General features: G+C 40.2%; 1 protein-coding gene across 3 annotated transcripts in view; it reads left to right on the forward strand.

Annotated features, from left to right (window-relative positions):
- The window catches only part of TSPAN9 (tetraspanin 9), a 172437-nt gene that overhangs the window by 37195 nt on the left and 108133 nt on the right, over window positions 1-27109 (forward strand). The window contains exon 3 of one of the 3 annotated variants that reach the window (XM_027677684.1): window positions 5464-5612. The exons of the other annotated variants lie outside the window; for them this stretch is intronic. Coding sequence (XP_027533485.1) covers window positions 5597-5612 — 16 coding nt within the window. The 5' untranslated portion in view covers window positions 5464-5596. The remainder of the gene's footprint in view (window positions 1-5463; window positions 5613-27109) is intronic. 3 annotated transcript variants of the gene reach the window in all.

The raw sequence follows: 27109 nt of genomic DNA on the forward strand, positions 1-27109 counted from the left end.
ATCCCACTGTGCATCTTCATGTCTCACTGAGCTCTTTCTTTAGTGAGTTAAGATCAGCTCCCTTTCCCGCCAGCTCATTGTTTGATCAGGAGCATGCAAGTGTCCGAGATGCAGAACAACACAAAGAGATGTTGTGTCTGTTCACGTAGCATAAGTATATATATGTGGGGCAGGACAGCATAGTCTGAAAATGTAATTAAATATAATAATAAAAAAAAGGAGTGGCGGTGAAAAACATGCATGCATTATTCTAATCCTGCTCCTTTCATAACAAAGAACAAATGTGTCTGCTGCTACTCCAGTTGCAGTCTGATTTTCTTAATCTATATGCATGCATGAGAAGAATCAATTCAATAGAAAGTAAATGTAAAATCACGAAATAATCACTGTAATGTGTTTAAGGATGGCCTCCTGTAAGCTTGCTTTCTTTGCTCTTTCTTCGTTCACCCTAAAGCTCATATAATAAGTATAATGTGAATATAAGAGATGGAGAAAAAAACTAACCAATCTCTTTTTTGCTTTTGAGCCGTGTGAAGAATGCCTGCAAAGGTGTTAGTTTCTTTTGTGTATTTTGTTTACTTGTATTATTTGTTCCTCTGCACTAGAAATTCAGATGCACCATCAGTGCAAGCAAGAATCTTGGGAGCAAGATTGGTGTTTGTATGAAGTGAGGGAAACAGGTGGGAAATAAAGGGATAAGGGGCACCTTAAAGCTTTGTCCTTTCTCTCTGTGACTTGTCGTTTTAAGCTATTTTGCCCTTGTTTTATTTCCCATTACAGCTCAGTTTTTCGAGCTAATATTTCACAGAGACCGGAACCAGAATCTCCACTCCCTTCCCACCCCTCTAACTTTACTAGTAAAAACTAGAATTAAAAAAAAAAATTCTTCAGTTTCAAAACATAGAGCACAACCGAAAATGGCAACAGGAGGTAGCATTGGATACGTGTACTGGTGCATCTAAGGAGTTGATGCCTAGTATTGCACACTTGATTGCATGGAAATAGCCATGAATTTGACTCTTCCATCTCTACTCTTTCCTACACTTTCATCAGTAGATGATGGTTTCCTCTGTTCCTACTTAAATATGTTGTCAACTTGACATATTAGAAACATGCTGGAATTTGCAGGTGACATGAGCATTTAAATTGTCTCCTTGTCAAGAGCTGGTTTTTGACTTTTGTTTTCATGAGGCAGAAAAAGAGAAAATTACTATTAGTCTGTGGTTTTATGGTGATCTGAACATATGAGTCCCCAAGGCTGCAGCCCTACTCTTCTTTCTGATGTAGACCCCCTCACTCACACACATGGACAGACAGCCCCTTACCTCCTGCATCTCCTGCATTGTGGATCCCCCAGTTGTTAGCCTTGGACATAGAGTTCATCCAGTAGCAGGTCTTCCAGTTGACCTCTAGACTTGAGTCTCTCCAAAAGTTGGCCAGGACCATCCTGATCTCTCCAGAAGCCAATTCCACTAGTTGCCTCACTTCCAGAGACACAGCTGTCTGCCAAACCACCTAGCTTAACTACTTGCTTAGCCAGCAAATAGCTGCCGGCTATTGTGGCTTGATAGTTCCTAGCAATTACACACTCACTGCCGTTGCTGACACCACAGATATGTAGACTGTAAAACCTGTAGTCCCATCCAAGCAGCAAACCTGTTTACACATGACTGGCCTGTTTTATCCTCTTATCCCTCTATTTTCCATGCTTGCTCCCCCCTAAATCACCTGGATCCATCCCTCCCCCTGCTTTTTTTTCCTACCCTAAACATCCTATAATAATTCTTGTGCAATTCTGGAATTATATTTCTCTACATCCCATAATGTGTCCCATACTCCTGGACACTAACCTCCCTTAGCCTATAAGGTGACTGAGCGCTTCTCGAGTTGACTCATCAAGTGGGTGTCACACCTGGGCAATGGGGCTGAGGGCTCTTCTGGGTCAGCTCTAGCAGGGGGCTGGGGCTCTGTCTTCCTAGCAGAGTTCTTCTAAGTTCCCATGCCTTTGTGCTCATATGTATGTGTAGATAAAAGCCTTTGAGGGGATGATCATTCTCCTTTGATGGCCCTGGGAATACCCAAGATATTACTGGGGTTCCCCACCTGTCCTTGCCTCTCTGTGCTCCTGTTTGTTTGTTTGGCTATCACATAACCAAATCATCACCATCTACAGGGAGGTGAATAAGTAGGCACCAGCCTTTGGATACCAATCATTCCCACACAAAGCACAAAAAATTAATTTTTGTCTCCTTTATTTCTCTTTTTGTATGACTCATTCAAGAATTCTTAACTATTGGGTAACTGCAAAAACTCTTTGTGTAGGGCATGACAGTGATTGATGCTTGGCTTTCTAGTCATCTTTGCATTTATTTTTCTGTTGAGAGGTTTTCTGTAGTGTTTGTCACCAGTGTATTTATGTGCTTATATAAAGAAGATTCATGATGTGATGAATGATGACCTGACAGGGTTGATATTAACAATTCTACTTAATTTATTTATGTGCTACTTTTGTTCTGCTGTAACTGGTAAAATATAAGAGGGACAAAAAGGATGTGGGAGCTCCAAAGATACCTCTCTCTTAGGCTGTTTTTACCCAGCTGTTAGTTTGGCTCCAATCCTTCAGTATCCCCCCATCTCTATCTGCTTTCTCTCTTTCTTCTTTCCCCTCCACCCTCCAATCTGCTGCAGCTGTTAGAGTTTCATCATTGTCTCCAAATACCGCATTTCCCATTAGCACCTCAGCCCCTTCTGTGCTAAGGGGAATGTCATTTGTGTGCTCTGCATGTGTATTATTGTTAGATGATCTGCAGCCAAAGCGGTACTTACACCTTTGACTGCGGCAAGGCTGAATTCCCTGGTAAGAGGCACACATAAGATGTATAAATATTGAAGGATGAGATTTGCAGACTCGCTATCGGAAAGTGGTTACACCTTTTTGTTCCTATGTTCCGCTTTTCAGGTCCCTTTGTACCTGTAGTTAGCCTTATCAGCATCTGATTGAACACTGGATGCCAGCATATTTATCCCTTTTGGCAGTTTTAGTGCTATGTCAGTCATTGACTGTCACAGCTGTATCATATATTAGATAGCTTATCCTAAAATACGATTTTCAGGTATGAAACTGCTGCTCATTTTAATATACTTTATCAACCTGTTGGGTTTTTTTTTCAGATGATTTTTAGGTTTGTATGTGTTTTGAATCAACTGCTTTTGTGAATTTCTTTCTACTCACTATCTTGAGATGTCTATGATATCCATTTTGCACTTATCTTGGCTTCCCAACAAAACTCTGGCAATGCCCTTGTTCTTTCCATACAGTCTTCTGTGACTGCTGCAGGCCTGGCAGTGCATCTTAATTTGGACTTAGGGGTCAGCTTGGAGTTCTAACTTACTTGTACCTTGGTTCTCTCTCGCTGTCTTGTTCTTCGTATCTCTGCAATTCTTACTGAATTATTTGTGGGTAAAAGAGACCTTGAGCAAGTCATTAGGCTTTTCACATGTACAGTAGGAATTGCATATCCCACAAAAGGGCCTAAAATAGATGTTAATTATAGTGTTCCTTTACAACATTTGTGATCCACATGACTAATTCCCTCTGGTTCTCTTTAAGAGAGGTCTTATATCCTCAGACTGCAATGCCTGTAGATTTAACTTACTAGACCAGTGGGAGGAGAACCTCATTCCAGGGAACAGAATAGGCCTTTCAGTCAAAATTGATAGGAGGCACATTGGTATGTACCTGCACATGTAGCCTACATGTGTGTATCTATATGCCAAAATAAACTGTATAAAATGAAGTCAAGGGACGTCTGTGATCACCGATGTAAAGCTTCTATTTGCACATTGGAGAACTGAAAGCATCTGTGTTCAGTGTTACATGTCGTTGTGTGTTGCCTCATTTCTACACTGGATGCATATTGTGAATTCTGTTGTGGAAATGCAACCTTACTTTGTGCAGTCTAAGACAGTTTAAAGCAAAATACTTCTGACTGTACTTGTCATCTCCTGTTCTTCCCTCTCAATAAATGGCAAGGGTATTTGCACACAACTGACAATTCCAGGTATGTTTCTTTCTGCTGTCATGTTTGTTTCATTAAATCCTTTGCAAAGAGATAGTGGATGCAGCTCCTTTTGCAGTGCTAGTTCTCTGTATAATGGGCTTAGGATGCTTCCCTGAGTGCAGGAGTTGCAAAGTTGAAGGTTTGCCAGGGTGCTGTGTTGAACACTGGTATTGATCTGGGGTTCATCACAGAATCAGTGAGGCTGCAGAGGACCTCTGGAGATCCTTTAGTCCAGTCCATTGGCTTAAAGCAGGGTCAGCTAGAACAGGTTGCACAAGTCTTTGTCCAGTCAGGTTTTTAATACCTCCAAGGATGGACATTCCACAAGCTTTCTGGGCAATCTGTGCTAGTGTTAGGTAATCCTTAGTGGAAAAAAAAGATTTTTCTTACATTTAATCATAATATCTCAGCATCGCCTCATATGAGGATGTTCCAGTCCCTTAAACATCTTTGTGGCCGTTCACTGGAGTCGCTCCAGTATGTTCATGTCTGTCTTGTGCCCAGCACATGTGATAGTACTCCAGGTGTGTCCTTACCAGTGCTGAGTAGAGGGAAACAGCCACATTCCTTGTCCTGATGGTATTGTCGCTCTTAATGTAACAACATGCTGTTGGCCTTCTTTGTCTCAAGGGCATGTCGCTTGCTCGCGTTGAGCCCATTGTCCACCGAGACCCCCCAGGTTTGTTTCTGCAAAGCTGATTTCCAGTCCATCTTCCCCAAGCATATACTGGTGCATGGGGTTATTCCTCTTCAGGTGCAAGACTTTGCATTTCCCTTTGTCACTTTTCGCAAGGTTCTTGTGAGCCCATATCTCCAGCCTCTCAAGGTCCCTGTGAAGGGTGGCACAACCATTTGGTGTCAGCCAGTCTTCCTGGTTTTGTATCCTCTGCAAATTTGTCAAGGGGGGAAAATGGTAGTGACAAATACAGCTTCACAAAATTCTCATTTACTTTGGTAGATCAGAGTGAAAGCAGGATCTTGCCAGGTGCCCCAGAGAGAAAGAGTGTTTGCTGGATGCAGTATGACTGTTCTGTAAAGCTTGAAAGAGTTTTCCTCCATGCCAGGGCTCTTGGATTTGTGTACTGATAAGGACTGTATGTGACCTATCTGTGTTTTAATTATTCAGGGAGGATGTCCTATATATCAGTGCCTGCTGATAACAAATCTGAAATCAATACTTCAAATGACTACTTTTGATGCTTACTTTAGATCCTGTAAGTCAAAGAGATCCTGGTTGGAAATCCTTATGAGACTCTAGGGAGCCCTGAGGGATGCAGGTGTTGTCTCCCAGTACATAAGTAATGCTCCACACATTTTCAGTTAAGGGAAATGTGAGTTTTTGTAAATAAATATGGATTCATGACTATCTTGGATGGACCTTTCTGTTTCTTACTTTTACTAGTCAGAAGGTACCTGCCCTCTTCAGCAATCTGTGACTTGTGGGCCACCTGATTTTGATATGCTCCATTCAGGACAGAACACTCAACCCTCCTCCACCTGGTGTTGAACGCTGTTGGTTGAAAATCGCATCTGCTATGGCTAATATTCACAGTAAGCAGTCCTGAAAGTGCATTTTTACCTTGTGTTTCTTGACCTAGAGATTGTGGGGAGATCACTTTAAACAATGTGTTTAAACTCTGCAAGCCCTGGTCTGAAAACAGGTGTTGAAAACTGATTGCCAACTTGCTTTGGGGATGTGGACTTAATTGGTTCATTCTGTTAACAATGTTTTTAATGGATTTATCTATTACAAGTCTCATCAAGTCCTCTCTGCTTTCTCCTGCCAAATAAATATTCCCTAATAATCCCCAAATCTGTTCCTTCATTTTCATTATTTATTTGCTTGTTTAATAAATCAACCTTTTTTTTTTGTTTGTTTGTTTTTTGTCCCAGAAGCCTAAACTGACTTAAACATGAGCTGCTCCTTGGCTGAACCACATAGAAGCTTCTGTATAGTGAGCTGTATTTTGTCAGTGTTCTTTGAAGAACCACTGGTACTCCAGATAATCAGGACTACATAGTGATGTTCCTGAGGCGTGTGTAGGTGTCTTGGGAGAATAATATGAAATAGGTCTTGCATGTCTCTGCTAAGCTAAAGCAACAGGGAAACAGTTAGTTCTGGGCTTCCTGCATTGTACTGAGCTTCTCATTTCTAACGCTGACAATGAAATTCTTGGCTATTTGCAGGATATGAGCTGGATCTCCCATAGAACCCCACTGAAAGTGCCTTCATACTTGACAGTAAAACATTAGTAACTAATAACCTGTTCATTTAAACTCTTACCTAAGCATTCTGCATAATTGTTTCATAAACAAACTGAGTAAACATTTTGAATAATCTTATTTTAAAATTCTCTTGATCTAATTTATTTTCCATAAGTATATCTTTAGAATAGAATAGACTATTTAAGTCGGAAATTTATTTCAGATAAAATTCTGCTCTGTCAGCATCCTAATGGTGGAATTGCACACACGATTTGCAGCACCATTCCCAAGGAAAGAAAAGGAAGGAAATGCAGATTTGCAGATTTTGTCCATGTCACTCACTTACAAATAGGTCCCTGCAGAATAATAAAGAGCTTCAGTGTCATTGGCTTTTTTTTTTTTTTTAGCTAAATAGACGTAGACTTCACATACTATAAGGTGCCTCTAGCTGGGTACCATTTTAGGAGAGTTCTGTATTATATTACATGTTTCTAGCTGGTGGTTCAAATTTCTAAAGTAGGATTTTTCTGATTAGAAGCTAAAGTTTGAATTTCCAGTCCCACTGAATCCCCCTTCAAATCTGCTGACTCTGCCAGGCAGACTGATGTTTTAGTGGATTTGTTAATGTTTAAGCTACATTCTTACCATTCTTTTCTCACAGGAAAATATCTGTAAATAACTCTGTCTACAATTTCTTGCTCTGCTGGGTTTCCTGTCACTCTCAGGAATTTTAGTGCCTTCTTTATTTTGAGTCCTAGTATATCTCCAAGAATAACCAACTGAGGGTATGATGATGGATCAGTGCCATTTGGGTAAAGGAGCATATGCCCCTTTCCTACCTTGTTTTAAAGGTACATAGTATCACTTTATCTTTGCATGTGTTACGGGAAATTTTTATTTCTGGGTTTTAATCTGTAAGTAGGGTTATTGCAGCACTAGTTTCTTCCTTTGTTTCCTGCAAGAGTGATTGAGTCTATTAAGGTTAAGTGCTTGAATCTCACCCAAAAGCCTTTTTCCCCCCCCAGTTCTAAAGGTTTCAACCACAAAAGCTGGTGTCAAAAATTGTATCAAGAACAAGGGGTCCAGTTTAACTAGGAAAAAATTGTCAAACTGTTACTGAGTAAAAAAGCTAGTTGTATCTTAAAATGGAATTTAAATCTTTCTTACCCTTCAAGACAATTGGACATATCTATTTAGCCTCACCTCTACTTTTTTGTTTCATTCCCAAAACTACTCTTTGTAGTTTCTTTTGATTCAAAATAGAGGAAATAATGAACTCTTGTCAACAGAGCTCTTGTCAATATATATATATATACATATATATGTATATATAAAAGATTTTGTAACATGATTGAGGATAATTGAAAGTTTTACAAATTGACCTGAAATATGAATTTCAGAACTCTAGAGCAAACAAATTTCAAAAGTTAGCCAGTATTCTTTGTTTGGACCACTGCCAATCCTCATTACACTTGGGATGTGAGGTTTCTATGTTTACCTGAAGAGTTCCTGTTTGACGTTTTTACTGGTTAATTTCTCTCAAAAAACCCCCCCAAATCATCCATGTGTTATCCGGTTTCAAAAACTTGATAGAACATCTGAGGAGTGCTAGGTAGTTCACATTCATTGTGGATATTATCTTGAATATCTGATGTCTTTTTGTGACTTTTCACTCCTTTTAAGTATTGCTGTGGGAGTCAGTCAGCAAACTAGTGAGGACCTTGTACGGCATTGTGCTGGGGCAAGAACAAAATGGGTTATGCTTTGGTTTGAGAAAATTCTGTTGAGTCAGCATTCAGCTGCAGTGCAACAGCAGTGCTGGCTTGTGTCAGGAGTGCAGTTGGAGCAGAGTGTAGAAAGCTGTGCATTAAATCTACTCCAAGCATGTAAGGATTCTCCTCTTTCTCCATAGCTGAGTGCCTGAGTTGGATGAAAGCTTTATCATACGCCTCAGCTGTTGGGCGTGGAACTCTCTTCATTGAAAGGGTGGGATACATGTAGCTCATGGAAGTCCTGAGCATGGAAAGTCATGGTCTTCTTACAAATGCCGCCTTAGGAATTTCAGGTTTTTTAGGTTTTCTAGTCTCCATAGTCAACCCTGAAGGTTAGACAGCTATATGTAGTGGGGAATGTGTTGTAATTATATGCTTGCTTATAACAGGTAGGCAAGTATATGCAATAAGTATGACACAATAATAAGAACTACAAGTGCTGACTGTTTTAAGTAACGTCTTTTTGCTGTGGTTGGCTGGCAGTTTGGACTTAATTGGAAGTTATTTTATTATTGTGATAATTTATATTGAATTTAAATGCATTGTACTGGCTGATAGGAATATTATAAATGTAGCAAATCTTCTGCTGGGTAGTCTATAATACAGGCCATTTTCAAGAGCTGGCGGGTTTTGTACAGGCTGAATTATCATGCAAAATGTCTGAAAGCATATGATTTATGCCAAAGGTGCTGTAAGATTGCATAAATTTAAGACTTTTATTCCGAACTATTGCATTCATGCACTAAAATAATTATAGGGTGCTGACGATGCAGCACCATTTAAGAAAATGAATTACTTAATTTTACTTAAGTCTATTGTTAAACATAAAACTAAGCTACTGTATTAAAAAAAAAGAAAAGAAAAACCCTGCATAAGAAGATGAAATGCTGTCAAGTCATAGATCATAACACTGCAACTGGGAGTTGCTCTCTGTGGAGAAATTATATTGCTTTTACCTCCTTTTTTTAAAGCATCCTTACATGATCAAACAGTTCATTCAAATGTTGAAATTTGGTGAGATCTCTTTTGCTGTTAACTTTTCATATTGACTATCTAGGAGCATGGGCAGTTCTGATCTGAACTGACTCGCTGCTAAACCTGCTATAATTATTTATTATCACTGTCTATGATTGGGGGGAGGGATATCATTATTTCTGGCATGGTGATGCTCAGAAGTAGAAAATTGCTAGGTCTCGTGTATGCACTTAGTACCATAGCAGTTCATGTGATGGTTACCACTTGAGTGTGCGCACCTACACTGTGAAGTTGAACCCAAGACTGTCTGCTTGACCGTGCTCTGTCTGGAAACCAACTTCCTCTATGGGTGTCTATGGGACATCTGAGAGGCCATTGTTTGTGCTATAGGAGTCCAGACTATCTTCTGGACAGTAGGAGAGCTTGTCTGTGCACTCAGGCGGGGGTTTGTGAGGCCTGCAGGGTAAGGAAGAACTTGGCAGGCTATTGGCACAAAAGCAGTCTGTTCTGTTGTCGTCATCCTTACAAACAGGTTGTGTTTACCAGCAAAGTACTTGGTTTTCTTTGTTTGACAGACCAGATGAAAAAGATTAGTAAACTATGAAAAAGACTTTAAAAAAAAAAATCCCCACCAGGTTACATCTGCTGTGAAGCAGAGCCTGAAGAGGTAACTTTAAACCAAAGAGCTTGGACAGTCAGTTGACAGGACAAAGAAATGATGCTGAGAGATGGCCCATGTCAAACCATGTGTCCAGCCTGTGTCAAATCGAGAAGTAGCACCCATCACTCAGCAGTCCTTCCTTGTGCAGTGCTGTGGCTCGTTAGGTCCTAGTCCTCATTAGTTACCTATTAGTAGCCTACTGCTGTGTGGCACCTTAGTATAAGGTTGGTTCGGTGTCCCAAGCAGAAGCAATGGAGCTGGAGAGGAGGAAGCGTAGGGAAGGATGGATGCTGTAGACATTTAGTTGTACTATTCTTTGACTCCCTGTACAACTCCCTTACATAAGGCCCCCAAGTGCAAATACAGTGTTAACAAGAGAAGTCTACAATGCATCACAAGTAGTTGCTCCTTCATCTATTTCTCAGTCACCATCAACATTGAAGTGGGAAATGGAAAAAAGTGCAGTGGGAGAGGAATAATAGATAAATAGCTGATGCTATTTATTAGCAGTTCTTTCCAGGTCAGCATGACACTGACAAACCAAGTCCCAGTCATGCTAGAAATTTTTGATAAGAGCTCAGACATTTAATATTTGAGGTGATGTTTCTAGTTTAAGTTGTGATAGAGGTATCTTAGCAATTTTTATATTTTTGTGCTTCACATCAGCCCTCCAGTTTTATTTATTATATTTCCAATTCTGAGCATTCTAATCTTTTTCTTTTTAAAGTAAATCTAAAATATTTATCTGTATTTGTCTGCCAGAAAGAGTGCTGTTGATATAAACAGATATACTGGTGCTTTGTTTTCCCAGCCTTCCAGAAAACAGCTATTCAGCAATACCTACAGTGAAATATATGGTCTTCAAGTGATTGAAGAGAGGTGTGAACTTAAAGGCTTTTGTGGAACTATGCTGGATTCTTCTAAGATAACTTTCATTCCAACTTTGATAAAGCAAGTGAAAGAACTGTAAAAAGCCTGACAATTGCAAGAGAGTGACCTATAGTAGGGTGACCTCTAAAGAAGGAAGAATGAGCAGCTTCACTTTTTTTTTCCTCTCATCTATGCTGCTTAAAGAAAGCTTGGAAGATTATTTCCATGTTTTTGCTGCTCCTAGCAATAGAAACTCAGATCTGGCTAAACATCAAAAGACCTTTTCAGTAATTGGAGTGTAGTGGCATTGCATCTTTTGAATTAATTTGGAAATAAATTATTAGTTAAAGATCCCTATTTATTTTTTTTAATGTAAAACACTTTCTGAATTCATTGAGAAATTTAAGGATGGAAGAACCACAAGTCCACAGCAGAATTGTCTATTTTCAGAAAACAGTGAAAACCAAACGTTATCATTCTGCTGTATTAAAGACACCCAAAAGTCAAAAACCTGTTGAGAAAAATGCTTACCTTTTTTTTTTTAGTGCGGCTTTAAATTTCTAATTTTATGGTAAGTTAAATAAAATGTAAATTATCTGATTTAATTTTTTTTTTCATTATTAATTTAGTTGCCATCATCTGTGGAAAAACAGATTTGGTGTTAACTTTGGTGCTAGTTTTAGCTGGGAGAGTGGAAAACAGGAAAATGATTTTACTACTTCTCATGGATTAATGGTCCACCGATTAGGAATTTTAATTTCCATATGGTTTGCATTATGTTAAAAACCTCAAAAATTACTTATTAGCTGTTGTAATATTTAATTTAGGATTATGTAAAATTGGATGTGGTTTGAAATCTGGAAATGAGTTTAAACTATAAAAATTTGTTATATAGTTATATAAGGCTATGTTAATTGTGCTGGAGGCTTGAAGAATAATGTTTTTGAAAACATGCTTTGCATTTAAAATCAGCACTAGTATCTATTAAATGGTGAACTTTATTTGTTAGTCACCGTGTTAAAGTATAAAAATGGAACTATCATTTGTGTTTCAAGGTTTAGGGTTTTTTTAGTTGGGAAAAAGCTATTTTCTTTTTTTTTTTTGTTACTCTGCAACTTCATGTGAGGTCATGTTGGGGATTAACCCCAGCTGTCAACTTAGTCCCACGCAGCTGCTTGCTTACTCATTCCCCCTGCAGTCAGCTAGGGGACAGAATCAGAAGAGTAAAAGTGAGAAAATTCATGGGTTGAGATAAAGACAGTTTACTAGGGAAAGCAAAATTCAAGCACTCAAGCAAAGCAAAACAAGGAATTTATTCACCACTTTCACCATTTCACATGGGCAGGCAGGTCTTTGCCATCCCCAGCACAGCAGGGCTCCATCACACGTAACAGTGACCTGGGAAGACAAACACCATCGCCCTGAACATTCCCCCCTTTCTTCTTATTCCCCAAGCATTTTATACTAAACGTGACACATATGGTGTGGGTGATCCCTTGGGTCTTGGCTGTGTCCCCTCCCAACTTCTCATACACCCCAAGCCTCCTCACTGGTGGGGTGGTGTGAGGAGCAAAAAAAGCCTTAATGCTGTGCAAGCACTGCTCAGTGATATCAAAAGAAACATCTTTGTATTATCAGCACTGTTTCCAGCATAAATCCAAAACACAGCCCCATACGAGCTACTGTGAAGAAAATTAACTGTACCCCAGTCAAAAGCAGCACAGGTGGTGATGAAACAGAACTAGTTGTTTAAGCTGAAATGAGAACAGTAGCTTCTCAGAAAATATTGCTGCTGTCAAAGGTGGTATCACCCACTTCTATTCTACACTTTATTTAACAGCAAACCTGGAATGCTTGAATGTGTCTATCTAATTAAAATAATTTTAATAGCTTGGCAATTTTTAGCTCTTAGAAACTGTCATAACTTGTAATTTTTAGTAATTTCATTTTAGATGAAAATATACCTTATCCTTGCAGTTGTATCTGGTTTACTTAAAGCACTGAGAGACAAGGCAATCATTGGTCATAACCAGTACAGGTTCATGAGGGGAAAGTCCTTTTATGATAAGGTCACCCACCTAGTTGGCCAAGGGAAGCCTTCTTTTTTTTTTTTTATTAATTTAGCAAAGCTTTTTGTACTGCCCCTCACTGTATCCTTCTTGGTAAACTGTCCAGCACACAGATAGACAAGTCTATAGGACATTGAGTGAATGACTGGTTGTCAGGTTGGGCTCAAAGGTTATAGTAAATGCAGTTACATCAGGCTGGCAGTTGGTCACCAGTGGAGTTCCTCAGGGCTCAGTTTTAGGGCCAGTGCTCTTTAATGTCTTCATAAATTATCTGGACACTGCAATCAAACTTACACTAAATAATTTTGCTGACAAGGAAGAGCTGTGGGCACCCTCAAGGGCAGAGAGATCTGGATAGCCTGGAGAGCTGGACAGTCACCAACCATATGAAATTTAGCAAGGGCAAGTGCTGGATTCTCCACCTGGGATGGGGTAATCCTGGTCCTCTCTCTGGTCACCAGTGACAGGACACAAGGAAATGAATGAAGCTACATCAGGGAAATCCTATTGAGACATTAGGAAAAGTTTCTTCACTGAGAAGATGGTCTGTCACTGCAACAAGCTCCCCAGGGAAGTGGTCACAGCATCAGGCCTGTCAGAGTTCAAGGAGAGTCTGGCCAATGCCCTTAGTCCTACAGTCGAGTTTTAGGCAGTCCAGTGAGGAGCAGGGAATTGGACTTGATGTTCCTTATGTGTCCCTTACCTTCAACTAGAAATGTTCTGGGATTCTATGATTCATTCTTTTACCTACTATGTGGAAAATGACATGGCTCTCATTTAAAATGCCGCAACCACCTGTCAAGTTGTTAACAGAATTTTAATGAATTCATTTTCCTTTAGTTACTCTGAACACTTTAGCATTTTCAGTCTTTGTTTTAAAGAAATGGCTGTCTGCATTCACTTACGATGATGTAGATTTTTGCATTTGAAAGATGAACAAAGATCTTGGAAAATGTTAATTTCTGCAAGGTCTGGTGTAAAAGTGCTGAAATGTATTTTTTAGCTGCTCTGCGAGACTTTTGGAGAGGCTAGTTTCCCATTAGGGTTTCAATTTCAGAATGGAAAAGACACGTGTAGCAAGCAGTCTCTGCATTGCCATGTTGCAGCAGAATCCCATAAGTAAGGTATCTGCCTGTAATTCAAAACTTCAAGAGGGATCCAGCTGAAGCAACAAAGGTCCCACTTTTGGCATTTGTGCAGCAGCTGCCTGGGCATTGTGCCATTCATCAGAGGCAATACACATTCCCTCTCAATCCTGCTGCAATTCCCTTCCTCCCCCCTGTTGCAAATGCTTTCGTAGAGCTAAGCAACGTGAACTTTCATCAGAGGAGGTGAAAGTGGTGTTGCTCATTCTGAACATGCTGGCATTGTTTTCCCAAGTTCAAGTCCCACTGAAGGTTTATTCCTGTTTTTCTCCTCACAGTTGCTCCCTTTTAGCCCTACAGTTGACTTGCGCTTTGGTGTAATTACATGAAAAAAGCTAAGAGCCTTTTCCAGGCAAAGAAAATTAATGTCCTTTTATACTGAGCTGTACTACGTTACCAGTAATCCGGTTATGTTTGGTCCTTTGCAAATGAAGACCATAAAAGACAAGCAGCTTTGATCCATCTCAGTTACAATTGCCATGATATCCCATCCTTGGAGTCAATGTGGAGTTTTTTCAGCAACAGTTGGTAGAGTTACTGAATGTAGAACTTAATTTTCATTGTTACATGATATAAATGATGGTTGGGGAGATTATTACATCATTTTGTAAGAAGCTGTAGCTAAAAACAAATATCATCTATCTGTCTCCTGGGAAAAAAAAAATTGAAATAAAACCAAAACTTTGTCATCATGAAATAAATCTTAGGAGCCTCTGCACAAGAGCAGCTGTGAAAGGGAATACCGGATGGGTGGTCTCTCCATCAGGGAAATTCTCTCTCTCCCTCCCTCTCTTTCACAAAAGCCTTGCTGATGCAAGGAGGTTGCTGAGCATTTAGATGAGGTCCTAAGGGATAAACCAACTTTTTATTTTATTATATATTGTGGTAAGATTGTTGTGTTTAAAGTTAGCTTCAACTGTTTCCCATGTGATCTTGTTGGTCATGTATTAAAGTAAGAAACTGCTGTGATAAAATAGGTGTAGAAGTAATGTTCATTATGAGTAATGATAAATTTTGGTGGTCGAAAGAGTGTCTTTGGGTCACCCCTGCCAAAGAGGAGATTCCACACACAGAACCTAGAAGATAGTTCTCTGAATTGCTTTTTAAACCTTTTAAGTTGTAGAGCATTGCAGCTTGCCTTTTGACCTTCCTCTTAAACCCATCCTTCCAGTGTTTAAGGGAAAAAATTCCAGGAAGACAGATGATATGTATGTAATGATCTACAATAGTTTCTCCATATCCATATCACTGGTTTGCATCCAGCCCAGGTGGTAAAGTCTGAAAACTGTTGCCAACTGATAGTTTTCTGGTGGGCTGTGAGAAATGAGCACCCACCCAGGACTCAGTGGGTAGAGACTTCCAGAGTAGAAGTGCAGTTTCACTGCTTAGTACCTATTTGCAGTGTCAGCAGAGGTGCTGATGCAGAAAGAGACTAAGGAGACTGAATTCCTTTGGACTTATGCAGCCCAAAAATAACTGTGTGTGTTTCAGAAGAGACCGTAATGGAGAGCTATATTACAAGTAGACTTTGTACAAACATGACAATTTTGTTTTCATATAGCAAAGTATTAACATCAAATGTAGTAAAACCAGTAATAGGAATTAACTATACTGGGTTTACATACTAAGTAGGAAACAAAGGATAGCATTGAGGCTGCTGAAGTTAAGCACTGACAAGAAGTTAAAAGCAATGGGAGCTTGTGGTGGCTGCTGTGACAGTCTTGGCACAGATTGCCTGAGAAAGGTGCAGAGCTTCCAGCCTTGGAGGCTTTTAGGAACATGTATAAGCCACTTAGATGGAGAGCACAGCCCTGGATAGTGAGTAGGTATTTCTGCAATTATTTTGAGGTCTGGCAGATGTGAAATATTTCCCACTGAACTATGAGAGGTAGTGGGTTTTTTCCTCTGCTGGTCTCTTGGGAAACAGTTACAGGCCATCTCTACTATTTCCCAGCTGTGAATGTGGCATGAAGCATCTGGCAGAGCTGGAACTGGGACACGGCTTCCTGCTGAGCAGATGTCTGTATCTGTTGATACTGCTTTTGGAGAGATGGGTATACTAAATGAGTGTTTGAGCCTTACTTGGCTCTGAATCTGATTCTGTGAAAGTAAGGGAACAATGGGATTAAGGTACATGACTGTTGGTCAGTTACCTTATGTGGATTGTGACACCACTTTATGAGTTCCCTGAGATGCCGTCTCAGTGTCTTCAAGGGGAGAGTGCTGCACCATATAGCCAAGGATCACCTGTTTTACTTTTTACTCATTATTCAGTTGTAATTACTGTGTGCTGCTTAAACTCTGCTCTGAAGATTGCAATGACCTTATTGTGATGATATTCGAGTGCTTCATAAAATTTTAGGACTTAATTTTTCAGAGCACTTGTTTGAGGGAGAGTTGCCATTTCTCCATTATAACACATGGGAGTTGAGCACAACAAGGTTAAGAAAGTTTTTCTTTTCTGCCCTGTATTTTTTTAGGACACTTTGTTTTAAATAACAGCCTGTGTTCATGGTGCAGGTCCCACTGTAATTGTAAGTGCTTGGCCATTCTGCCTGTGAAGCAACCTTGGTCTGAAGAAAAACAACTAAGGAACAAGGAATGTGATTAGTAGGAACATGACTATGTGAGGAATTTTGCTATGCATTGCAAAAAGACTCTGTGGTAAATGAAAGGATCATGTTGGATTTCAAGGACAGGAGTTGACTGGCTTGACATTCAGAGCATTGTTCCTGGCCTTCTCCCTTGCAGGACCTGTGTCCTCAAGTGCTACATGATTAGGTTGTACACGATACTGCTTTCTCCCTAGAGCTAGCTAGTCCATGCCCATGGAATGTGAAACCCACTTCTATTTTCATAGAGAAAATAAAGCTGTAATCGCAGGAATGGACCTGCAGTGGACTGGTAGTGATGGTTCCCAGTGTCCAGTGGGTGAATTCGCAATCGTAATGTCCTTTTGATGTGGATGTCAGCATATTACTTCCCAGGTTTTAAAAAAGCGAACATTAATCCCCCTCATCTCTTCCATGTATGTGTTGCTGCTATCATGGATTGCAGGCAGGCAGCTCTAGAGTCACAAAACTCGCCTCTGCCCCTTTTGCTGATGGTTCTATTCCAACAGTGTTTGACAAATGGTTGTCTTCTGTGTTGGTCACTTTACCTTTGGGCTTTGCAGCTCTTACCTATGCACTGAGATATTTAAAAAGGCAGCTGGGTCTCACCCTGCACTCTGGTAAGGAGTTCCTTCTTGGAGGAAGCTCCCTTTCCCTCAAAGATAAGTTTGACTCTGTTATCAAGTTTCAGTGGTGACTTATGTATCTGTGGTTTTATTTTAGTCACCTTCTTCTCCTCTGGCCTTTTCACGTCTCTGTGCTCCACAGATTATTCATATTTGTGTTCTTATTTGTTGCTGATCTGTGCCACTGGTATTTCTGAGGGCTTTCAGTGTAAGCAGCTGGGTTTTCCACAACATTCTGGTGAGCTTTAGAATGCTTCTTGTACAGTATTCGATAAACCACCATCTTATGTGGAAAGTTTAACCCCTTTGAAGACAAAGAAGCATTTTATAAATATATTTACAAATAAACGTATTGCTATTTTCATCATTGCAAATACAGCCCGTTCTTGGGATTGATTATGGTAGTTATGAAATAGTTGGCTTTTCTTCACTTGTCAGGTTTTCTCATTAAATCTGATGGTAGGTACCTTTTTTTTTAACTCTGGACAACATTTTGCCCAAAAGGTCATTGTGCATGAGGATAAAGTGGTGCTGTTTTGAATGTTCCTTCCTTGTTCATGAGGTTGATTCATTTAAGTCCCTAATAGTGTTATGTGTTCTTTCCTACTTTCTTGTAGAATCTAAGACCAACCTCTTGAGTGCTTCTGCTGTCTCAGAGTAATTTCATGATACTTACTTGCTCCTTCTATAGAGGAAGCAACCTCTAATTGTGAATTATTTCCTTAAATACTTCCCATCTTTCATGGTGGTGTTCACCTGGACTTGTCTTCCAGCACACACATGAGCAAGAGCGTATAGAGAAAGTGAAAATTATTCATTAATGATCTAACACCCTGTTGTGATCAGAATTGAGCTCTATAGGCTTCAAATGTGAAAGATCATATCAGCTGATGAGAACAACAGGTCCTTACTGCAGGGGCAGTATGATTCCCATTTTCTGTAAATGGAAATGGAAAGCTACAATTCTCTTGTCAGTAGGATGTGAGAGCTGAGATGAAGATGTATCAGTATTCCTAATAATGTATGTATAGCCTGAATGTTCATGACTCATTCCAAATGTGACCTTCAAAATAGTTATGCACTGAATATGCAAGGTTTATTTTGTTTATTTTTAACTTTGGGAGAGGGCTACAGGTAGAAATAGATTTTGTAAAATATGTTAGTTCTTACGTGATCACCTCAAAATCCATAATTCCTGTCAATGTCTATTGAGATACTAAGTTCTCTATGTGAAAGAAGTGTAGAAGGCTTTTGGGCTCCAAGCTCTCTTAAGAATCTGAGGTTAAAACAGGAGCTTTAATGCTACCTCCTCTTCCATCTATGAAGAATTAATGGATGTTCTCCACTGGAGCTATTTTTTTTTTTTATTAGTTTTCTCTGTGAATTTTATTCTCATATTTTATATGCAGTGTCTTTCAGGCTAAGACTGTGAGGTGCTTTCCAGACTCCCTTATAAAATTTCAGGATCTGCCTTAGTGTTTCCTTTCCTCTTTTAGACTAAAGTGCTTGTTCATCCTCTCCCCGCCCTCCCCGCCCCCACTGCCCTGATTTCCCACTGCTATCTCAGGATGCAATGCTCCTGGTGCTTTGATATGCTTGGGCTTACACTTTCTATTTGAGCTGAGCTCCCTGTCATGGGATAGTTACAGGCCACATTCCTGTGCTGGAAATAGATACTTTTTGCATAACCTGCTTCCTTATAGCCTTTAGCATCTAAAGCCTCTGGTAAAGCACTGTCTCCACTACCATAGATGGAGCAGCATGGGAATCATCAGAAGATGAGAAAGGTGACAGGAAGAATGTAAAAGCTTGCTAGGTTCCTAAGAGGTGGAAGTTCAGAGTGTCTGTTTGTTGTGAGATATCCTCACTGTTCTATTATTTTTATTTAAACTAAATAACAGAACCCATCTTTTTCTTATTAGATATAGATGTAGAAAAAACCCCAAATACCTTATGAGGCAGTGAATGACTTAATGCACAAGCACTTGTAGTCTCTTCATTCTCCTCTGTGCCCTTAATAGGAAATTATTCAGCATGTTCTGCTTTTGATTTTGCCAAAAGATGTCTTCTCAAGACCCAAGCAGCAAAACTGAAATATTGCTCAGAATATATTCTAATAATCATCAACTGCCTATTTAACTGTTGTTTACTTCCTCATAAAAAAAGAAGGAATGTAAGGAGTTATTTTTTTTGTTAAAAGGTTACTCTTCATTTCAGGGTACTATAATATTAAGCAAGGACTGTCTTGTAAACATGAATTTCTGTAGTTCTGAATTAATTTTTGCCTGCGATTCTGTCAACAACTACAACTGACTTTTGAAAGTCACTTTCTTCATATGAATATCTGCTTCCAGTCTTTAAAATAGCACTCCTTTGTCTCTTAGGATTCCAGCTCTTTGATGCAGAGACAGCTTCAAGTGACAGTGTCCAGTTGTTGGAGGAGGCACCCCTTGAATCATGACAAACCTAAATTCAGCTTCCCACTCCTGCCAAAGTTTCCTGTGTGGGCTTTGGCGATTCACTTGACATCTCTTTGCTGTCCATGAATGGGATAATAGGCAATGTCCTGCTGTACAAGAATATCCAGGAGGTGCACCTTCAAGAATCGAATTTCAAGAATTTAGGTTGTGGTTACACAGCTTTTGAAACTGACCTTAAACTGGAGTTGCTGTGATCCAGTTCTGCCCTTCTTTTTCCCTGAGTATGCTTTCCTCTGTGTGCCCTGACCAGATTGATGGTGCTTTTTCTTCATAGGGATAGTTTGTGGTTGGCTCAGCTTCTTGAAGTGTCTCACTGAATAGATGCGAATGCCAGCACCTGGGAAGGTTGGGGTGCTGCAGGGGAGGTGAGGAGACCAGAGGAACTCAGGAGTTTGGATTTGCAATGGCTTTAAGTTGCAATCTAGAAAGAGACTGCAATGTCTCTATGTGAAATAATGATGTTGAATAAATAGCTACTAGGACAGAAACACCTTGTTCTCCACAGGCTTGGTGTGTGGGTCCTCCTTGCTTGAAAGCTGGTACAGAGGAGTACCTTAAAGTAAGATTCTTAGAGTTTTCTCCAGCCCACCCTCTGCTGAGAAATACTCATCCTCCACCCACAATCTATTTTCCACTCAGTCTCGGGGTTTCTTATTGCTGAATGTACCTCCCTCTGCTGAGTCTCCTCCAATTATTCTCCTGTGCTGTTCATAGTATTTCTCTCTGATCTCCAAAGTGGTTCTTCTTCCTTTGCCTTAGTCCTTTTCTCTTGCAGGGCAAACCTAACCCTCTTTCATGTTGTTCTTAATATGTAGAAGGTTACTTTCCCTCTCCCTTTCTTTTCCAAGGTACCGCAACGGGGTAGGTTCAGATTAGATATCAGGAAGAAACTCTTTACTGTGAGGGTGTTGAGGCATTGACCAGGTTGCCCAGAGAAGCTGTGGATGCCCCATTTCTGGAAGTGTTCAAGGCCAAATTGGATGGGGCTCTGAGCAACTTCATCTAGTGGAAGGTATCCCTGCCTCCTGCAGGAGGGCTGGAACTAGATGATCTTTAAGATCCCTTCCAACCCAAACCACTCTGTGATTCTATGAAATGCAACCCCCCTCCCCGCAAAAAAACCCCAAAAGCAGGGAGGAATTAAAAACACTTGATTTGACTTGGTTTTTGAGACTTGTAGTAAGTCATTCTGAAGGCATTGGGAAAGCGTGTTGATAATGCAGTGCTTCACTGAAGAGTACATACTTCCAAAAGACATATCATAAGGAACAAATCACTGGAAAAAGTAACTCTGGGGTTGTACATTTATTTCTTTAGTGTCCCTGGTGGCAGCAGACAGCAAAATACTTTAATTCATATCTTTGATATATACTGTAATATATGTATGTGTGTGCATATATATATATATAAACACACACACCCCATAACTTCGGTGTAGGGAGGGATATGAATTTTTAAAAGCAAGTTCTAAATTTCAAAGTCTGTGTTTAACAAAGGACTTACATTGTCTTTATCAATTTGCAGCATGTTCATGATAACCTGTATGCCCTGCCCCTGTTTCCCTTGATTGATTCTGTGGGAGAAGTAAGTGCAATGGTTAAGCACAAAGCACCAGTGAGTTCATTCATGCCAGATTTCAGAGGATACTGCTAGGTTATATGATAAAAGGGTCATAACCATAAAGGAGCAGAAGGTGAGAGAACCCGACTAACTTACAGTCATGCGAAGGGAACACCCTGATTTGACTTTTCCCCAGACTGTCACAGGAGAGGGATCGGCCTATGGTCTGGGTGTAAAACCTGTCAAGATGAGTCAACATGAGAGGCTGGTCAGTACGTTTGCAATCATCCATGGCATGGAATATCACAGGAACAAATGCCAGATTCTGCCCCTGGGACAGAGTAGCGTCAGACACGAGTATAAACTGGGAGAGGAGTGGCTGGAGAGCACTCTGCAGAGAGGGACCCTGGGGGTACTGGTAGGCAGCTGCTCCATGTGAGTCAGCAGTGTGTGCCTGGGCAGCCCAGAGGGCAAACCATGTCCTGGGGAGCATCAAACCAACTGGTCAGAAGCGGGGATCATCCCGCTGTGCTCAGCATTGGTGTGGTCTCACATGGAGTTCTGGGTGCAGTTCTGGGCTCCACCATTTCAGAGGGGTGTGAAGGTCCTTGAATGTGCTCAGAGGAGTGCAATAAAGCTGCTGGGTGGGCTGGAAGGCATGTGTTGTGAGGAGCAGCTGAGGACTTTGGGCTTGTCTGGTTTGTTTGTTGCTGGCTGGATTTGGGGACAGGAACCTACATCAGCCTTGCCTCTGTGGGGCTATCAGATTTGGCAGCTCTTAGCAGGTTCTAGGTACCCTTTCTAACTGAATAGCTGAAAATCTGGCATTTAGATATTGGTGATGGGAATTGAGTGAAAAGGGGGTTGGTTTGGTGTGTATAGCTTTTTTTTGTTTGCATTGGACATTTGAGAACAAAGTAGTTCTCAAATAATTCAGTATCTTTTATACAAATGAGTCATGACACAATATTCTTAGATATTTGCCTGTGTTAGCAACTGGGATTATGCTTGCACTTATATGTTTCAGTTTCTATGCCTCCTTCTGGCACTTCCAATTGGCCTTTCTCCATGTCTGACATCTTGCTGTTGAATAACAGCTTTGGTCTGTCCCCACTAAACTTTTCCAGGACACAGGATGCCTGAACTCTAGGGCATCCTAATAAAATGGCTTGGCTAATCTAATTATGAAGGCAGGCTGCAGAGAAGTACACAGCTGGTTCTGCTGACAATGCAGAATGCTGTTACAGGTGCTGAAAAGTGATAAAAGTGTATTTATTTTAAAATAACTTCCAGTGGATTTTGTGTCATCCACTTACATTGTGACTCATCTGGTGATCCTGAACTGTGAAGCTGCAATGTAAAACCACTAGATACCACTTTGTGTACTTCTTGATCTCAAAGAGCTCCCCTCTCCATTGTCAGACCCTGTACTTCTGTTTCTTCTGGAGCCAGAGCTGGCATTCTCTCTGGCTCCCCAAGACACTGCTCCAAACAGCTGGCCTCTCGCAAGAGAGGGAGCTTCTTTAACTTGTGATTTGTGTAGCATATAAACCTTTGTCTCAGCCCTCAGATGTTTGCAAAGAGACAGTTTTTTAAGCCGTTCTATTTTCTTACTGTTTGTTTTTTCAGCTTTTCTGTTAAGCCACTAGATGAATGCAATAAATATCCCGAGAGTAAAATTGAGTCTGTGTTACTCCTAAACTATAACAGAACTATTCTGCATTCATCAGGCCATTGCTATTAAAGGAGAATGGAAAGCAGTGGCTGATGTATACATCTTAACACAGATCCATGGACTGAAATTGAAACCCCAAAAATTTGTACAATGCATATGTCCCTAGTCTCCTGGCCAACATTGCCCCTTTATTTATTTTCTGTTGCCACGGGAGTCATTGGTCTGTGCCGTGTACCAGGAGAGCATTAACCTTGTTTTTTTTCATTTGTGACAGAGTGTATATGTGAAAAAACAGACCATCTTCACTCATTTCTCTTCTTCACCTTCCATGTTCCCTGTGATATGCCCAGTATTGAGAAATCTCTTTCCCAATCTAATATGAACAGCAGCACAGAAAGTGTTTAAAAGTGCAGCCAAGGTAAAGCTTTATCTTGCTGGGCTTTAAGCATATATATGGGAAGGTCTTCAGTTTTGTGTGTATTTACTGTTTCCTGACTTACTGAAATATGAATCTTCTGAACTGATTGAATTGCTACAGCCGTGTGCTGCTGTCTGCCCTGCCCTTTTCTCCCTCTTGTACTGCTTTTCCTCAGGTATAACAACAGTGCACTTTACACCATTGCTTTTTGTTCTGTTGTAGGTATTTACACTTCTAGGAAATTCTAGCTCTGAAGTCCCATCTATCCTCTCTTACCTGGCCTGTTTGTTTCAGATCTTCTCTCTGTCACTCTGCGTTGGTAGCTGGAGACTCATTTAGCCTGAAGAACAGGCTGATTTGCATAGTCTTGCTTTACTTAGAGAGGGTTGTAGAGAAGACAGGGAGTCAGTTTCTTCTCTGAGATGCACAGGAAGGACATCAGACAGTGGTCACAGTTGGTGCCTAAGACCCAAATGGAGGTGAGGAAAAAAGTTTTTCCTGGGGGTGCTGCTGTGGGAAGAGGTTACTCTAAGAAGCTGTGGAATCAGCAGCCTTGGAAGTTTTCCAAATTCAGCTGGACAAGGTCTTAAGTAATATGATACAGCTTTGAAGTTTACCCTGCTTTAACCATGGGGTTGGACTAGGTGATCTCAGGAGGTCCCTTCCACCCTACATTATTTTGTGAATACAAACAATATCGCTGAGTGCCTTCTTGTAGCAGAAGGCTGACTGTTAAGTTTCTTTTAATGTTAAAGAGTGATTAAGGCAGTGTGTGAAAAAAAGTTGACTTTTCTCTTTCTTGCCCCTGAGTTTAAATAGTTTACATTCAGTGAGCCTTCTTGCAGTGCCACTATTGTTGATTATTGTTTTTGTGAGATGGTAGCTAAAATGAAGCGTCAGTGTGAATGAAGGCTGGCAACTATAGTGTTGACCTTCAAAAGAAAGCTGAGGTTTTTCTTAGCAATTACTGTCCTGAAAGTATAACCACTTGTAAAATAATGGACCTGATATTAAAAGAGGATGCAAACTTAGAGTCTGCAGGGTGACAGAATTCTAAGCAATAACAACATGAGTTCATAAAGAATAAATCTTGCCAGACAATGTAATTGCTTTTTTTGATAGAATTGCAAAATTAATGATTTTAGGGAATCAAGAGGGAAGTAGGTATATGTTTACTTTCTAACATGAAGATTAATTGAAATTCGCTTGGGTAGGAAGAGAAAGTTGGGTGAAAGATAGTAAACAGGAGCTGATTATCTGCAGCAGTGTAATGGTTATGTAGGTTGAGAGTTAGACTGGCGTTGTGTAACATTTCTGTTAATGATGACAGAGGGAGAGAGAAAATACTCTTAATGAGCTTTGAAAACAAACTGGGAATTGTGAGCCTCAGAGCAGAAAAATAAGGGGGCGAAGGGTTTAGATATATAAAGAGAAAATAAAATGAGATTAAACTTGGAGAACTGTTAAATCAGAAGCATGAATGCTATCTGGAGCATATATCCTAAACAGAAGTGGGGAGAGATGTATTCAAAAGATATGCCAATCTGTGGTGCTGAAAATGGCAGCTAGGGCCCTAGAACCCCTTTTGAGCAGGGGACTTGGTCTTGCTCCTGCCACTGGACAGGGCCACTTTAAACCCCTTGCCCAGGCCACTGGGCTTGAACAGCAGAGTACACTGTTTACATAAATTCACTTTCTGCTGCTATTGTGATGTTCTGCCACTGTTGTGATGTGTGCTTGAGGCTACTCCACACACTGTTTGAGGTAAAGGTGTGACTGCCCTGCTGCAGTTCTGAAAAACTTTACTGTTACTGTTTAAAATTCTGCCAAAAGCAGAATGAATGAGTTTTGATTTTCTTTTGGGCTGTGATGGTTGAGCTCATTACAGATTTCTCCCTTCCTTCCCCACCTTCCACCCTGCCCAGACTCCAAGATCTCCCCTATGTCCCTCTGTTAGGACTGTGCAGGGTAAAAGCAGAGAATGCGAGCTCAGAATCATGTGTGTGCCCGTTTTTCATGCAGGCTCCATGTCAGCCTTGCACACTGTTCTGCCTTGCTGCTATTGATACTCCAAACACATGCTGCTGTGTGTTGGGTTTCCTGGACTCATACAGCACTGTGCCTGCTCCCTTCCCTCAGGTTTCACTGAAGTCTGGATGCATAAATCTTATTTCTTTAGATATCCAGAGTGAAAATAAATTATGTGATTTTGAGGAAGGTAAAGTGGCCAGGATCTGGTACTGTTGCCGTGTTGTAACTTCGTTTATAGCAAAGGGAGAGAATTTTTTTTTTAAATAAATGTGGAGACAAAGAGGCCAGCAGGATAAACTAGGATTGACCATTGAATGACTTAGGTATATCACCATCCGTATTTCTTTTAGAGTTTGAAAAGGAAGTTCAGCTAATTTTCTGTGTGTTCATCCCCTTGTTTGACTCTTTTAACAGCTTCATGTGTGCACTTATCTGTACTGACATGTTGAAACGAGACTTTTAAAAATCTCAAGGAGATCTGATCCTGTTAGGAACAGAAGAATTGCTTATTACTTCTTAAATCCATAGGAACGATACCATGGGTTTTTATTTTGGACTGTAGCAAGTTTTTTTCTCTGAATTACAGCTGGCAATGCTACTTTAGCATAGAAATGGTCACTTGCTATGAGAAGAAGCTCTGTTGTCAACCTGCATGGCTATCCAGATTATCCTCAAAAAGATAACTCATGTCAGGGTATGAAAATCCATTAGATTCTGTAAGAATGAAAGGAATGTACAACACTTTGAATGTATGTGCATAGAAGTCTTCAACTTCATCATCGAAATTAATTGTGTTTTATTGTCACATGAGTACTAGAAGTTTGGAAGTTAAAAATATTTCAGTTCTTTCAGCAGTTCCATCAAAATAGCTATTTAGCATTATTAATACCCAATCATCAAAACCATGTTTGTTTACTTTCTTCATATTTTATGCTCCTTGTGATTTAGCACAGTAAAGACAGGAAAACACTGCAGAGGAGATGTTTCCATGTGCTAATGCTTGCCATTAGAACAGCTCATTACAAAGAGGTTAGAGACAATGGGACTAGTAATCCTTCAAAATCCCAAGGAAAATAATGCACCCTGTATGTCTGATACAGAATGAAACATCAAGGTGGGCTCAGCCCCATGACAAGACTGTCCGTAACTGTTAAAGACTCTAACAATACAGCATTTATTTGGGGACGTGGCCAGATGTAGCAACATTTTGCCTTTTTCCTTCGAAAGACTAGTCCTTTACTCAGTATTTTGATGGAAAGCTTTAGAATCAGACCAATGTACATTATTTGTATACATAATCTGATATCTCTTTTAGTGCTTGAAGAGTCAACAGCTGCTAAAGTCAGACTCCTGTCCAGAAAGTTTATTCACTCCTAGTACAGTAGCATCTGAAATGCCCTGAATGATGTCTGAGTGAGAAAAGGATTTTTCTCCCTTCTTCTCCCTCTTCTCATCTCAACTGATCGTTTTTGTGCAAAGTTTCATGGACTGTCCTATCTTCTTCAGTGGGGCTATCAGAAGAAAATAGTATGATATGAAAGATGTAGGGAGAAACTTGCAACACAAGATGTATCTTAACTTTCTAGACTGTCTAGAGTGACATTATTTTATGTTGCTAATGCCCAGTTAAGAAGATGGATGCATCTAAAACTGTATCAGCTTGTCAGATCGAAGTCTTTAAATAGCTTTCCATTGTCATGACATAGTGGCAATACCAAAAGAAACTCCAGCATCTCCGTGCTCAAGGATCAAGCTTTCTTCTTCTATATAAGTAACTTTAATTTAGGATCTTTTAGAAATTTACTCTTGAGGAGATTAAACCAGCCCTTTATCTGTGCAGCCGGTACATCTCTAGGGGCAGATGGATTGCCTTTAAATAATTACTAATCCCTGTTTTTTGCAAATATATTACATTCCTTTCCTTGAGGAAGGTCCTTTATTCTGACAAA

Source organism: Neopelma chrysocephalum, unplaced genomic scaffold (genome assembly GCF_003984885.1).
Source record: "Neopelma chrysocephalum unplaced genomic scaffold, ASM398488v2 Primary Assembly neopelma1_43, whole genome shotgun sequence".
Taxonomy (NCBI): Eukaryota; Metazoa; Chordata; class Aves; order Passeriformes; family Pipridae; genus Neopelma; species Neopelma chrysocephalum.